Below are 14,675 nucleotides of genomic sequence, written 5' to 3' on the forward strand. Positions count from 1 at the left end.
ATGACGTTGTCAATTCCTTGTATCACTGCCCTTTGGGATGGGGACAGATGGCTCTTCCATGAAGCTGAAATTGCACATCCAGTTGCTTTTAGAATATGGGAGATCAATCTCCGTAGAGAATGACTTACGTCGTCTACCGATTTGGCTAATATAATGTATATATATCAGTGGGTCAAGGGGGATAGTGACATCCACTTTATCTTCTATAAGTTTCTGGATCATTACTTAACCAGTATTGTTCTATTATTGGGTCAGAACCCCCATATATGGGCTATGTCCCCCACTTGTCCAAACCTCCTCCAGTAGAGGCTTGAGGTTTCAGGGAAGATCTGGATCAATTTTTGGGGAGTCAAATACCAGCGCAATATAATTTTATAGATTTTCTTCTTTGTTGTTGGACAAATTGAAGTCTTTGAGGCATTATCCCAAGTATCATCCTATTCCTCACTTGATATACTTTATCTAAATTGAAGTTATCTGCCCATTTTCTATATGAGAAGGCATTTCCCCATATTTTACTAGTTCTAAGTACAGTATATCTTTGTACCTACATAGTCATTCAAAGTTCGTTGACTCTGAGAATTTGGGGCTGGGCAAGATCTTTTGGATAAAGTGTCTAAGCTGAAGATACTTAAACAATCCAAGTTGATGATTTCATATTTAAAACATAGTTCTTCAAAGTGCAACATTTTTCCTCTATGTACTATTCCTACCACATCTGTTATATTTTTATTTCTCCAGGTTTCAAATGCTCTCGTACTACAGCTCAGATGCACACTTGGATTGTCAAAAATAAAGGTGAGTTGGGAGGTTGATGAGAGTAATCTATATTTAAACTTAGTTTGATTCCAAATATCAAGTGTGAAACTTACAACTCTAAGCACAGGTAAATTTTGCCTAAGGCATCCATCCATGTTTGTCCAGAGTTGAGAGGGCAAGGACCAAGGTTTGTTATAGTGGGATTCAACTGTCACCCAACACATTTCGGATTTGAGTTCCAAATTACAATCTGACAGAGTTTGGCCACTAGGTAGTATCTTTTGATATTTGTTATTGGTTGGCTACCCGTGATTTTGGGAGCAAACATAACCGATCTAGTAACTCATAGCTTTTTCCCTTGCAAAATAAATTGAGAATGTCTATTTTGTATCGCTTTTATATCTTTAGCTGGGATAGTGATCGGGAATGTCTGGAAATGGTACAGGAGTCTTAATTTGATCAAATAGGGCTGGTTAAATACATTTAAAAAGAGAATTGTAGTTTTGGGAAATAGGGATACTCAAATATATAAGATGATTCTTGCGTCATCTATAGTTAAAATGTAGTTGTAAGATCTTGACTTCATGATGAGGTAAGATCAGATTCAAAGCTTCAGACTTGTCGCTATTTATCTTGTATCCTGAGATGTTACCAAATTCCAGTAGGGAGGCTTTCAAGTTTGGGAACGACATGAGAGGGTTTGAGATAGTCAGAATAATGTCATCGGCAAACAACTAAATGTTATAATTTCCAGTTTCTATGCCCTATATATTTATATATGGGTTGGCTCTAAAAGTAGTGCTAACGGCTCTATGGAAAGTGCGAAGAGCAATGGTGACATGGGGCACCCCTGTCTAGTTCCATTTTTTGTTCTTATTTCATTCAAGTTGACCCATGGATTTTTGTGTTGCTGCTGGGGATCTGTATAGTGCTCAGACTCCCCCAATTTAGAAGTCTGTAAACCCAAATGCCTCCATTGCCCCATTTAGGAAATCCCAATTGATCCTATCAAAGGCCTGCTCTGCATCTGCTTAATAATATAACTTCGTTTTCATAAGATTTATATGCTCAATTAAGTTTATTTTCTTCCTAGTATTATCAGAGGCCATTGGCGTCCACCTTTAACCCAAAAATAATGTATGGGCTCTTCAGGCAGCAAAATGGTTAATGTATTTCAGAGAAAATGTTTTAACATCTTCATTTCTATAAACTTACGGAACTCATATTCTTGCTGCAGTTTGCCAAAGTTTGAAATTCTTGGTGTATACTGAGTACAACTATTTTTAATTGGTAAATTTATAACTGATATCTCCCACTGATATTGGTCAGTCTTACTGATTTTGAGTCTGTTTCAATGATTTTTAGCATTAGCGGCTTTTCAGACTTTAGTGTACTGTAGACCCACTTCTAAAAATCAGTCATTTGGTATTAAAATTGCATTTATTTGGTCCAGTACCCTCTAATCTTTTTTATTTCACCCTGAAATTGATGTCTCTGTTATAACTGCAGGCAATACAATTAGTCATTCTGTTATATGGAGTATATATAAACCATATGATCTTGCCCTCATTGCTTAACAGGATAACATTCTACTGAAATCAGCACCGCTAGTTTTCATAGCACATTGACTAATGACAGCAGAATATGTGTACTGTATATTGAGCAAAACTAGGGTTATTTTTGTGGGGAGACTCAGGGTAACTGGGTTCCAGCACCTTTTTGCTTTTATTTATCTTTTCACCTTTTATAGGGATCGCCAAAAAAACTACATACAATGATTATGACATTATTAGAATGAGGCTGAAATACTGATTGGGAGTTCATGAACGCTTCTTACCACAAAGATGAATTATTTATTGCATATAAATAAATATATTTTTTTGGAAACAACAGAGAAAAAGCAACCTTTAAATAGCACACGGACATAGATGAAGGTGTAACAAAAGAATTTATTAAGGTGAATAAAACAGGGGATAAAGTTAAAAGGTGAGGGGGGCTCAACACTACCTAGACAATGTGGACCTGGAGGCAAGGGTCTAAATGAAGATCCAAAGCAAGACATGCACAGGACACAGATGGTTTTGTATAAGCACACCTGCGTGACAATCAACCTACACTGAGATCTTGTGACCACATGTAAAATTATTGTGCCATATAATTAATGCAATGGTTACATGTTGTGGATACACAAGTAGTGAAGGTAACACAGTACAAAATACGTCACCACTCAGTAGGTAGATGTCACAGACAGAAAGGTAGGTCAAAATTCCATGTCAGGTGGAAAAAGGTAGGGGCCCCCCTCAGCAAGACTCCCACTGCAACGCGTTTCGACGGGAAACTGTCTTCTTCTGGGAGTGGTGAGGGGAGAAATGAGCTAGCATTTATAGTGAAAATCATAACAACAAAAATCGTGCCAAAAATTCAAGAATTGCAAACAGCTGTGAGAGAAAGGAGTATCTGCAAGCATGACAGCGTCATAGGGCCTGTGTTACAATGATTGCGCATCTCATTGGGCTATTCTAATCACATGTGCACTCTAAAGTCAGCCCCCATGTAAATTGAGTGATGACGCGTGTGATGTCATCGCGTCACGAGCGTCATGACGCATTGCCATAATAGCACCTCCCACTGAAGCCTAAGGCAGGCCCAAGTAGGGGATTAAATGGCAGAGTTTGCCAATTGCAAGAGACTGGCTATAATGGCCTTGCTTGCCAGATCAATGGGGTATGCGCATGACGTCATCACGTTTTGTAATACAATACATGCGGTTGTCATGGCAACCGTAAAACAAACAAAACGGGCGATTTTGCACCAGATAAAGGTAAAAGGTACTCTGAAGGGCCCTAGACAATGAATAAAGAAAGCTGCTGGCAATAGAAACATTAAAAAGCATGCTGTCCTGTGTTAATAAAGGAGATATGCATAAACATATATGCAACAAGCATCAGTATGATATATGTCTGTTGCTGAACCAGGGAAAATACATGCTTTATAGATGTCATTTACCATTGAATCGAGTTACTCCAATATAGTGTTATAGCAGCAATGTAAATAATGATGCTTTTATTCTCCTGGGTAGGAGAAAATGAGGTAAGCCAGGGGACTTATTGAATAAAGCATATACATATGCATTTGTGGTCTAATCTTTGATGCATGTATGCAATAATCCACATATTTAAATTACACAGCAGGAAGGCGCAGGTCAATCATGGAGGCAGGTAAGTGCAAATACATATCCACTAGGCTAGGCATAAGCCTGCAACAGATAAATTGTCTAACGACCATTCCATGTTACAGAAATCTCACCCGGCTATCATCACATTATTTAGCCATAGGTAATCCAAATCTGAAATATTTGAGACTGCACCACAACTGAAATGTCAAAAGTGGCATAAACTTGGTGTATATCGCAAGATGGGGCAATCTGCGACTCTTAAAGTGAATGCAGACCAATAAATTTCCGAAGGCATTTTTAAGCGGGTAACATGAACACACTTGAACTGGAGAAGTCCTGCAAAGAACATCACCCAAATTGAATCTGTCGGTGTGCAAAGTTATTGCACTGACCAAAATCCATTTGGAGTTTTATCCGTGTCCACAGCTCGATGAGCAAACAATTGTTGTAATAACGGGGCAATTCCCATAAGTGCTCCGGATGTAGAGGAAATCGTCATAATGCATCTTATCACGGGTCCAAATGTTAGATGAATAATTTCCATGGCTGTTCTTAGTGTGGGAAAGATGATCTCCATGCGGTGTTCCACAGCAATCACAGGTCTGCAGCGTAGAACAGGAATGCTGGTTCACAGTATAAGCATGTATGGGAGGAACGAAGTGAAAAACCAAGCATTAGAGAACAGACAGGCCAAGGTGTAAAAAAACAAATCAAACCAGAGGGGCAATAGTTATAAAAACATAGCAAATCCAAGATAGTCATTGAGACCACGTGGTATCATGGTGCCCAACTGCACGATCCATCTGCACTCCCTCCTCAACAAAGCCTTTTCAAGGTCGCCACCCCGGGCGCCGAGAGAGACCCTATCGAAGGCAAATGCAGAAAGGACCGCACAGTCAGACCCATGACAGCGCAAAAAGTGACGCGCAACTGAGCTAATCTTCTTGCATGAATCTACATCTCTTTGCGCGTTTTTGATGTTGCGAGTATGTTCCAACACGCGAAAGCGGAATTCTCTAGTGGTCATGCCAACATATGCAAGGCCACAGGGACATTCGAGATGATATACTACTCCCTTGCTTTTACAATTTATGAACGAGAGTATCTTCTATGTGTGTGTTTTGTTGGAATTCGTAAATCTAGATGTTTGATGCATGTGTCTACATGCTGAACACATGCCACATTTGTAGAAGCGCAACTTACGATGTTTAGTCAGGAAAGTGGGGTTAATCTGAGGCACATAATGACTGCGTGTTAGTTTGTCCCCTAAATTCGGGGAACGCCTGCTTATCAGGCTCGCGCGGTCGCCAAGTGTGTTCCTGAGTTCAGAATCTATCATAAGGGTCCCCCAAAGTTTCTGAAGTATACACCTAAGATCTGACCATTGGCGGTTGAAAGTGCTAATGAACCTAATTTGTTTCCTGCCCTTGTATATGGGTCTAACTTGTAAGAGGCTCTCACGGGTTACTGTACGGCAGTTGTTATAGCCTTTTTGAATCTGGGATTTGGAATACCCACGATTGAGAAATTTGGTCTTAAATTCTTTAGCTCTGGTTTGAAATGTGGCATCAGAGGAACAATTCCTCTGAAGTCTCAGGAATTCACTGCGAGGAATCCCTGAGACTTGGTGCTGGGGGTGGAAACTGGACGCGTGAAGAATGGAATTGGTCGCAGTAGCTTTGCGGTGGATGTCTGTCTCAATCATACCTGTTCTATTGATGCTGATCAGAACATCTAAGAATACCACAGAGGTGGGACTGCAAAAATGAGTTAGCCTGATGTTGAGCTCATTGTGGTTGAGTGCATCGATGAAATCTGCAAATGCATCACTGGTGCCATGCCAGACAACCAGGATATCATCAATGTATCTCAGCCACAACAAGCCCAAGTCACTGAAGTGGCGATGGAGGTCTGAAAAGACTACCTCCCTTTCCCACCATCCCAAAAATAAATTGGCATAGGAGGGTGCACATGCCGCTCCCATTGCTGTGCCTCTGACTTGTAAATAAAATTTGTTTTTGAAAATAAAATAGTTGTGAGTGAGTATGAATTGTAATAGTTCCATAAGGAAATCGAGAAGGTCACCCGGAATGTCTTGCATAGACAGGTAAAATCTGGATGCCAGGAGACCTTCCCGATGGGGGATGCAAGTGTACAGGGACTCTACATCACAGGTCGCAAGGATAGTATCCTCGTCGACCGTGATACAGTCGACCCTGGACAGCACCTCCATTGTGTCACGTAAATAAGACGGTAAATTAACAACTGCGAGGCACAGAAATGAATCTAGGAAGCGGCAGGCAGGTTCACACAAACCCCCTATGCCAGAGACAATGGGTCGTCCCGGTGGGCGGGAGGCATTCTTGTGGACTTTGGGTAATAGGTAGAAGGTGGGAATGACAGGGAATTTGGGTAATAAGCCGTCATAGTTAGATTTTGTTATGGTCTTATTATCTAGTGCATTATGCAATATGCGTTCTAGATCAGTCTTAAATCTGAGTGTAGGGTCACAGGCTAATTCAGAGTAACACGATGTATCTTGTAATTGTCTGTATGCCTCCCGTTCATACATACTCTGGGGCCATATAACTACATTGCCAACCTTATCAGATTGCTTAATAACTACAGAATTTTTGGTGCGATTTTTGTTGTTATGATTTTCACTATAAATGCTAGCTCATTTCTCCCCTCACCACTCCCAGAAGAAGACAGTTTCCCGTCGAAACGCGTTGGAGTGGGAGTCTTGCTGAGGGGGGCCCCTACCTTTTTCCACCTGACATGGAGTTTTGACCTACCTTTCTGTCTGTGACATCTACCTACTGAGTGGTGACGTATTTTGTACTGTGTTACCTTCACTACTTGTGTATCCACAACATGTAACCATTGCATTAATTATATGGCACAATAATTTTACATGTGGTCACAAGATCTCAGTGTAGGTTGATTGTCACGCAGGTGTGCTTATACAAAACCATCTGTGTCCTGTGCATGTCTTGCTTTGGATCTTCATTTAGACCCTAGCCTCCAGGTCCACATTGTCTAGGTAGTGTTGAGCCCCCCTCACCTTTTAACTTTATCCCCTGTTTTATTCACCTTAATAAATTCTTTTGTTACACCTTCATCTACAGTATGTCCGTGTGCTATTTAAAGGTTGCTTTTTCTCTGTTGTTTCCATATACATTTAACCTTTAGCACCACTGTTTAGTCTTACAATATATGACTTATTAACAGGTGTTTTGGACACAATTTATTTAAGTGTAGAGCGATATTTCTGTGTGTCAAAATATATTTTTTTGTTTAGGATTCTTGCACTTTGTTCCCTACAAAAAAAAGCAACACTATATTTCAAACTTTCAAATAGTGCTTTTTTGTGCATTAATTATATATATATATATATATATATATATATATATATATATATATATATCAAAAAATAAATAGATGATACCGTTCTGTGGCTAACGAAATGCTTTTATTTGTGCGAGCTTTCGAGATACACTGATCTCTTCTTCCGGCGATGTTACAATGAATGAAGCAAGGATAACTTAAAAACAGTGTCTCTTGGAATGTTATCTGAGCTGGTCCTTCCCCTGTTGTGTATGAGATTTATGGCTGGAGGTGTCAAAGGGTAACTGAAAGCAAGTGAAGAAAGAGTGTGTATGTGTATCAGTGTGAATAAAAATGAATGTATATATATATATATACACAGTCACGTGAAAAAGAAAGTACACCCTCATTGAATTCTATGGTTTTACATATCAGGACATCATAACAATCATCTGTTCCTTAGCAGGTCTAAAAATTAGGTAAATACAACCTCAGATGAACAACAACACATGACATATTACACAGTGTCATTATTTATTTAACAAAAATAATGCCAAAATGGAGAAGCTACATAGGAAAGAAGAACATAGATATATAGTGCAAGAGAGTTTGGATAAAAGTAACTAAAATAAATGATTTACAATATCACTCCCATTCTCCGTGAGTAATTGAGGCTTTTTGGTTATCAGGAGTAATGGTTTCAGCAGCGGTGTCTGTCAGCATACAGTCATGCAGAGAGACAGGGGGAGGAGAATCCCATATGTGGAAATGGAGGACACAAAAAATAGTGCAAAATTGCTTTATAACAGAATACAATAAATGTAAATGTTTATATTCACAAATATATATAGGACTCAGGCAATGGGACCACCCAGGGTCAGAAACTGGCAAAAAAACAGCACTCTCTCTTTCTCTGATATTCCACCCGTGGCGGCCATCCACAGTAGAGTTGTGCAGGTAGAAGGAACTTATTATTTGCAGAATGTCATCAGTCTACCAAAGCTTAGTAGTCCTTCTATGGTTTGCGCTGGCCACCCTATGCATTTCTCTCAAGGTTAGAGCTTCCTCAGTGATTATAGACGTCTCTTTCCTCAATGTCCTCCTTTTGTACTTAATCATTTTTAAATTTCCCGCCATTGCCGTACCATAAAGGCCTCTGGCATGCTAAGGTCCACGCTGTACCAGGTAAGTAATTAATTCAATATAAAGATCAAACCCCCCACTGCAATACATTTCAATTAATTATTTCTCCATCAATTAATCTTGGTTTATTAATCCTGAAATTAATTTAAAAAATCTACAGTACAAAATGCATACAGAGGTACTTTAGACACAAATTTATGTAACAGAATCAAAGTTTACCCTACTGCATATTAGCTGACATGAAAGCTCCTTTGGGTGGTAAGGGAAATGGGAGAGATCACCACTGATTTGCATTGGGTTGAGGGAATGTTTCTCAGGGAAAGTTGTCCAGTATGCCGTACCGCTCATGCCAAATTAAAGCCCAAAAAGACAGGGCCTACATAAACCTTAGTTTTTACCTATCTTAAGAGTTGAACTATTTCCTGTGGTAACAATGGGGTTTCTACTGACTGACTGGGTTAAAATCTAGTTCTAAAATGTAAAATCTGAGAATTCTTATATATAAGAATGGAAAATATATGCTGTAGCATGGGAAGTTCTGCATGTTAGAAGAGGTTTAAACGTAGTGTAGGGCCTACCTTTGGCTTTACATTCCTTGGCTAAAGTGCTGTATGTTAACTAAACAACTCATTATTTAAACCCAGAGATATGAACATGTTAATGAATTGCAGGCTTTGTGCAGAATTTAGTAATACTTAGGGAAAACTGTTTTAAATATAGGTTTTAATTCCCTATTAAATTAAAGAGAAGGTGGAGGCTTAAAGGGGTGAATTGGTACTGTTTTCTTGTGCTACAGAAACGTGGAGTCAGGTGGTAACTAAGATGACCATATAGTAATAAGGATCAGTTATGTATGGTATAGTCTTACCATACCAATCGATTGCCCTAGTAGTGGAAAAGGAACTACACAATCATAATTTACTATGCCTGTCCCTGGCAATAGAAGTCTATTGAATTATAAAAAGAGAAGAATCCTTGTCACCGTTCCAAAAGAGAAGATACTGTCCGTGCACACAACCAATGCAACTGTGTGAAAATGGCGCTAATGCCAAATGTAATGTCAAGTTGACTAAACAATTATTCAAACTGGCAGTACAGTGAGAGCGGTTTTAGAGAGAGAAAGAGGAGTAAATCCATCTTACTAAACAGAAATAGACTGTTCTTTGTTCTTTTTTTTTTTTGCAGATACAGCACAGGAGCTCACCCATAAAAGGCTTACATTGCTCAGCTACAAACCTGAGGAGCCGCTCCCAGCTACAACTGCAAGAATGGGGAAGGTAAACAACAACTATAAAGAAATAAGATAAGCAAAACGATATATATATATATATATATATATATATATATATATATATATATATATATATATAGAATCCAATGCACAGCCGGCACACATTATGCAAGTAAATAAGTTTTGGTGCTTATCCCATAAAGCAATAACAGACCATACGATACCGGTTGCAACACGACATCAAGGGACAGCACGCAGGTAAGTAAATCAAAAATGTTCTATATTTGATAGAAGACACAAAAACCGACGTTTTTGAGAAAGGTCCCACTGGGGGACCGAAACGTCGGTTTTTGTGTCTTCTATCAAATATAGAACATTTTTGATTTACTTACCTGCGTGCTGTCCCTTGATGTCGTGTTGCAACCAGTATCGTATGGTATATATATATATATATATATATATATATATATATGTGTATATATATATATATTGTATGTGTATATATATATATATTGTGTGTATATATATATATATTGTATGTGTATATATATATATATATTGTATGTGTATATATATATATATTGTATGTGTATATATATATATATTGTATGTGTATATATATATATATTGTATGTGTATATATATATATATTGTATGTGTATATATATATATATTGTATGTGTATATATATATATATTGTATGTGTATATATATATATATTGTATGTGTATATATATATATATTGTATGTGTATATATATATATATTGTATGTGTATGCATATATATCTACAAACGAAAAGTGAAGCTAAGAGACACACACAAACTCTATACATATCTGTTGCAGGCTTCATTGTTCCACCAGACACTGGTGTGTATATATATATATATATATATTTATATATATATATATATATATATATATGGGACAGCACGGGTTCCTTAGTGTAAATAGTATAGGTTTTATTGACATGAGCTAAAATGAGGTCACTCACAGCAATTCGTTAGGATATGAGCATCGGACATATAAACACCAGTCTCCTGTTGTGCGTCTGCCGGTATGGAGCTGCAATCTTGTGACTGCAGGCGTGTGAATATCTTCTGCTTCCACAGCTGGGTACCTCCGATAATGTGCGTTCCCACATAACGTTCCCCAGGCACAGCGGTACATGTTCTCCTTGTTCCGCAACTCCACAGCTCCCTTCCGTTACAGCAGAGAAACAGTAGTACAGGTTTCTGGTGTAGCCAATGGCGTTTTAACCCTTACGCATTTCATCGGAAAAGTAACGGCAACTTATTCTTTTCCGCTGAAGAATTTGCCGTTACTTTTGCAATGGAACGCATAAGGGTTAAAATGCCATTGGCTACACCATTGGCTATATATAAATTCAGCGTGTGTGTATGTATGTATATATATTTATTATAGGTAATCAGAAGCCTTGCAGTACAACATTCTGCTTTTCCTTATTAGCTAGAGGTAGCTACAGTACTACATTTAACTACATGTAACTATAGCATGAATGATGCCCAGCTACAAGTTACTAATTTCACTTAATTCAACCAAAATATTTGTATAATTTGCATAATTTTGCAGCTACTGCAACCATGAATACTGTAGTTCAAGACTAAACCTTCTCCTGTCCTTCATTCCATGAGTTTAGATCATTTTCTATGAGGACAGGAACTTCCAGGGTCGTTCCTACGAATGCAGCACTGACCACCCAGAACTGCAACCTCACTTCAACGCCTGTAATTCTGTCCGGGTGGACAATGGCTGCTGGATGCTGTATGAGCGTCCCCATTACATGGGCCACCAGTACTTTCTGAAGAGGGGAGAGTACCCTGACTACCAGCAGTGGCAGGGACTAAATGACTCCATCAGGTCCTGCCGCTTGATCTCAGACGTGAGTTCCATTTTATAGTATTTTCTAGTAGAGAATAAGACCAGTTGGTCAAATTTTGATGTAGAATAGTATAATGAACTACATTTTATGATCAATAATGGCTCTCACATTTTAGTGAATGTAATATTAGAGTTCCGTAAGGTGTCTTCTGGAGCCCGAAGGTGTCTTGTAGAATACTGAACTAATCTGTGAAGAGAGATCTCGACACCAAGGTCCCTATAAATTGCACTCAAAGTACATTGTTATTAACACAAAGAGTAATCCCAAGAATATCAATATTCCAAAAAAGAGGATAAATGTTATAATATAATTATCCTCCTATGTACCACTAAAAATATAAACGCAATAAAGTTTTATTATACTAAACAACGACGCTGTGTAATATTTACATAGTGATTACAAATTCCCCATGTGTGAGGCTGCAGATATATACTAGTTGTATTTAAGTCTTATTAATACAGATTAATCTCAATATTGTAAACTAGTCAAAATTGATCCAACTATAACCGATAAGGAAGCAAATCGCTGTAAGTATAGTTGGGTGAGATATACCAATATTTAATTGACTAAAAATTGGACAGATTAATATATCACCAAAATACTCCTCTTTGCTGGTGAATATCCATGCAATTTTATACAATTTAAAAATATTGTTAGCCAATTTAATCTAAACAGTGATAAAGCCTAATGCTGTATAGCTAAGATACCTAGTACAGCTCAACCCCGTTATAACGTGATCCGTTACAACGCGACTCCGCTTATAACGCGATGCAAGCATGGCTCCCAATTTTCATATTTATGAGTACTTTACAACATGATTATTGGCATCTTAAATACGTTATTGTACAATGCATACAATTGTACATTATTTCTAATGCGATCCGCTTATAACGCGATGTGATTCTTTGGACCCCAAGCAAAGCGTTATAAGGGGGTTGAGCTGTATTAAGCGTATTAGCACAGATGATTTGTCTGCAATACATCTGATCAGAGTCCAGCATTTACACATAAGTTACACAGGACAGTGTCAATCGGTTGCCAACAATCAGTGTTATATATGGTAAGGAGATTGACTGCCTCAGCTATTATACCAATGCTGCTATACAAGATATCTTTCAATAGCCACAGCAGCCACAGTTGCAGCTTCGTGTATGGGTATATGTTCACAGAGTCAACACTGTAAATACAGTTGCCATCTCTCACACTTAGTTAGTAACATATATGGAAACAATTAGCAACTGAAAACCTCCTACAAATATTAAACACTCAGGGCCTCATTCAGAGAAGGTTCATAAAAAAAATCACCGGACCATTTAAATCACCGTTTTTATGAGCGTTGCTATCACGGTATTCAGAAAGCCTTCATTACCTGTCATAGCAAAATTCACAAAATGGGTGATAAGCCGATGATCTGATGAACGAACCTCTGAAAAGGCCTTACCCAGCGAGTTGTATCTGCTGCAGAGAGAGCTGCTCTGAGAGAGCCGTCTCTCCCTGTGCAAATATCGCCCAAACTTTATGTGTATAAATTTTAATTTTGTTAATAGTTTAGATGAGCAGGGGGTCTCCTGAGCGGAACCGCATTGGTTTCAGCCTCAGGGGCCCCCTACTTCCCGAGATACAGGCCCCGTTATGGGGTGCCGGTATCTCCTATGCATTTTATTCCCATGGTCACGTGATGCAGACATTTAAATGCATAGGAGATACTGGCCCCCCATAACGGGGCCTGTATCTCGGGAAGTAGGGGGTCCCTGAGGCTATCCGCTATGGTAATGAAGTTTACTGTAAATGCATTTTTATTGCACAGGATTCATGCCAGGGGTCTCTGGTGCTAATATTAATGGATATCAGCTCCAGAGATTCCCGGCATCAATCCTATGCAGGAAAAATGCATTTTTTTCTAAGTCCCATCTCGCCACTTCTCTGCAGGTTTCCAACACCTTTAAGCCAACTTTTTCTGGCTGAGAATTTTGTGATAAAATCCCCATTCTAGAGCATTGATAGGCGTTCATAGCCAAATCACTGCTACTAGAATTGCACGAGTTTATGAACATGCCGAAAAGTGGTGATAAGTGGCTTATCACCGCTGCCTCAGTGATTTTTTTTATGACCAATTTTTTTTGAGCAATTCAGTCTTTTATCACCCACTTATCACTGCTTACTGAATAGCAGTAGGCATTTTGGGTGATAAGTTTTTGATAAGTGGCTTATGAACGCTTTCTGAATGAGGCCCTCAGTGTCTAATGCTGCAATAGTATAATACCAATAATAGCGCAGTTCGCTTATATGAACACTGCAGTGAAAACCAATACTGATATACAAAATATCCTTCAACAGCCACAACAATCACAGTTGTAGCTAATAACTGAAAGCCCCCTGCAAGTGTTAAACATTTTTCCTCAGTGTCTCATGCTGCAGTCAATGGTATCAGTCAACTGAGTTATATACACGCTGCAGTAAAAACTGCAGTGTCCTTAGCGTGATCAGCTGTGTCACCAATCATGTATTCAACCAGAGCCCAGCATGAACCAGGACAGCGTTAGTTGGTAGCCACCAATAAATGTTAATATATGGTAAGGAGATTCACACCCTTAGCTATCATAACTATGCTCGTATATAAAGTATACTGTCAGTGCTACAGTAGTATGGCACCAGCCATAGCGCAGTCAGATGAGATGTAGACACGCTGCAGTGGAAACCTGCCATGCCAGTAGCGTGATCAGCTGATTTGACCGAGCATAACAGAAAATACCTTTTTGCCTGTCTCGTAGCGCCACAGTAATAGCTAGTGCGGTACCCTAATGCAGTAACAGCATCATCAAACAGGTGTAGCTATACAACCTTAATCTGTTGGTAGAATCATCAGAGTCATGCAGCCCCTCACTTTCTGGCGTCACCGTCGTGGCGTCTGCTAAAATTTCCCTATGTACGTTTCGTGTACATACGTACACTTCATCAGGGGTTGAGGACTTGAAGAATAGCAATATTTATGTCCTTGGATGTTTAGCAAGATTTGGTTATTTATTTAACTCCACAATGCAAGAGCCTAGACAAAAAGCAGTGCAAATGACATAGAGATATATTAGGAAAGAGTTTCTGTTTAGATTACCTTACAAACTATGCATACCTTTCAACTTT

The 14,675-nt window shown here is 38.8% G+C and overlaps 1 protein-coding gene across 1 annotated transcript; it reads left to right on the forward strand.

Moving 5' to 3' along the window:
* On the forward strand, positions 1 to 11,570 carry LOC142499988 (gamma-crystallin C-like). Its single transcript, XM_075610044.1, has 4 exons — positions 1 to 112; positions 742 to 798; positions 9,590 to 9,681; positions 11,295 to 11,570. The coding sequence occupies exons 1-4, from the start codon at positions 1 to 3 to the stop codon at positions 11,553 to 11,555; spliced, it is 522 nt and encodes a 173-aa protein (XP_075466159.1). The 3' UTR covers positions 11,556 to 11,570.
* The last annotated feature ends 3,105 nt before the right edge of the window (positions 11,571 to 14,675 follow it).

The sequence above is a fragment of the Ascaphus truei genome, chromosome 7 (genome assembly GCF_040206685.1).
Source record: "Ascaphus truei isolate aAscTru1 chromosome 7, aAscTru1.hap1, whole genome shotgun sequence".
NCBI classification, from domain to species: domain Eukaryota; kingdom Metazoa; phylum Chordata; class Amphibia; order Anura; family Ascaphidae; genus Ascaphus; species Ascaphus truei.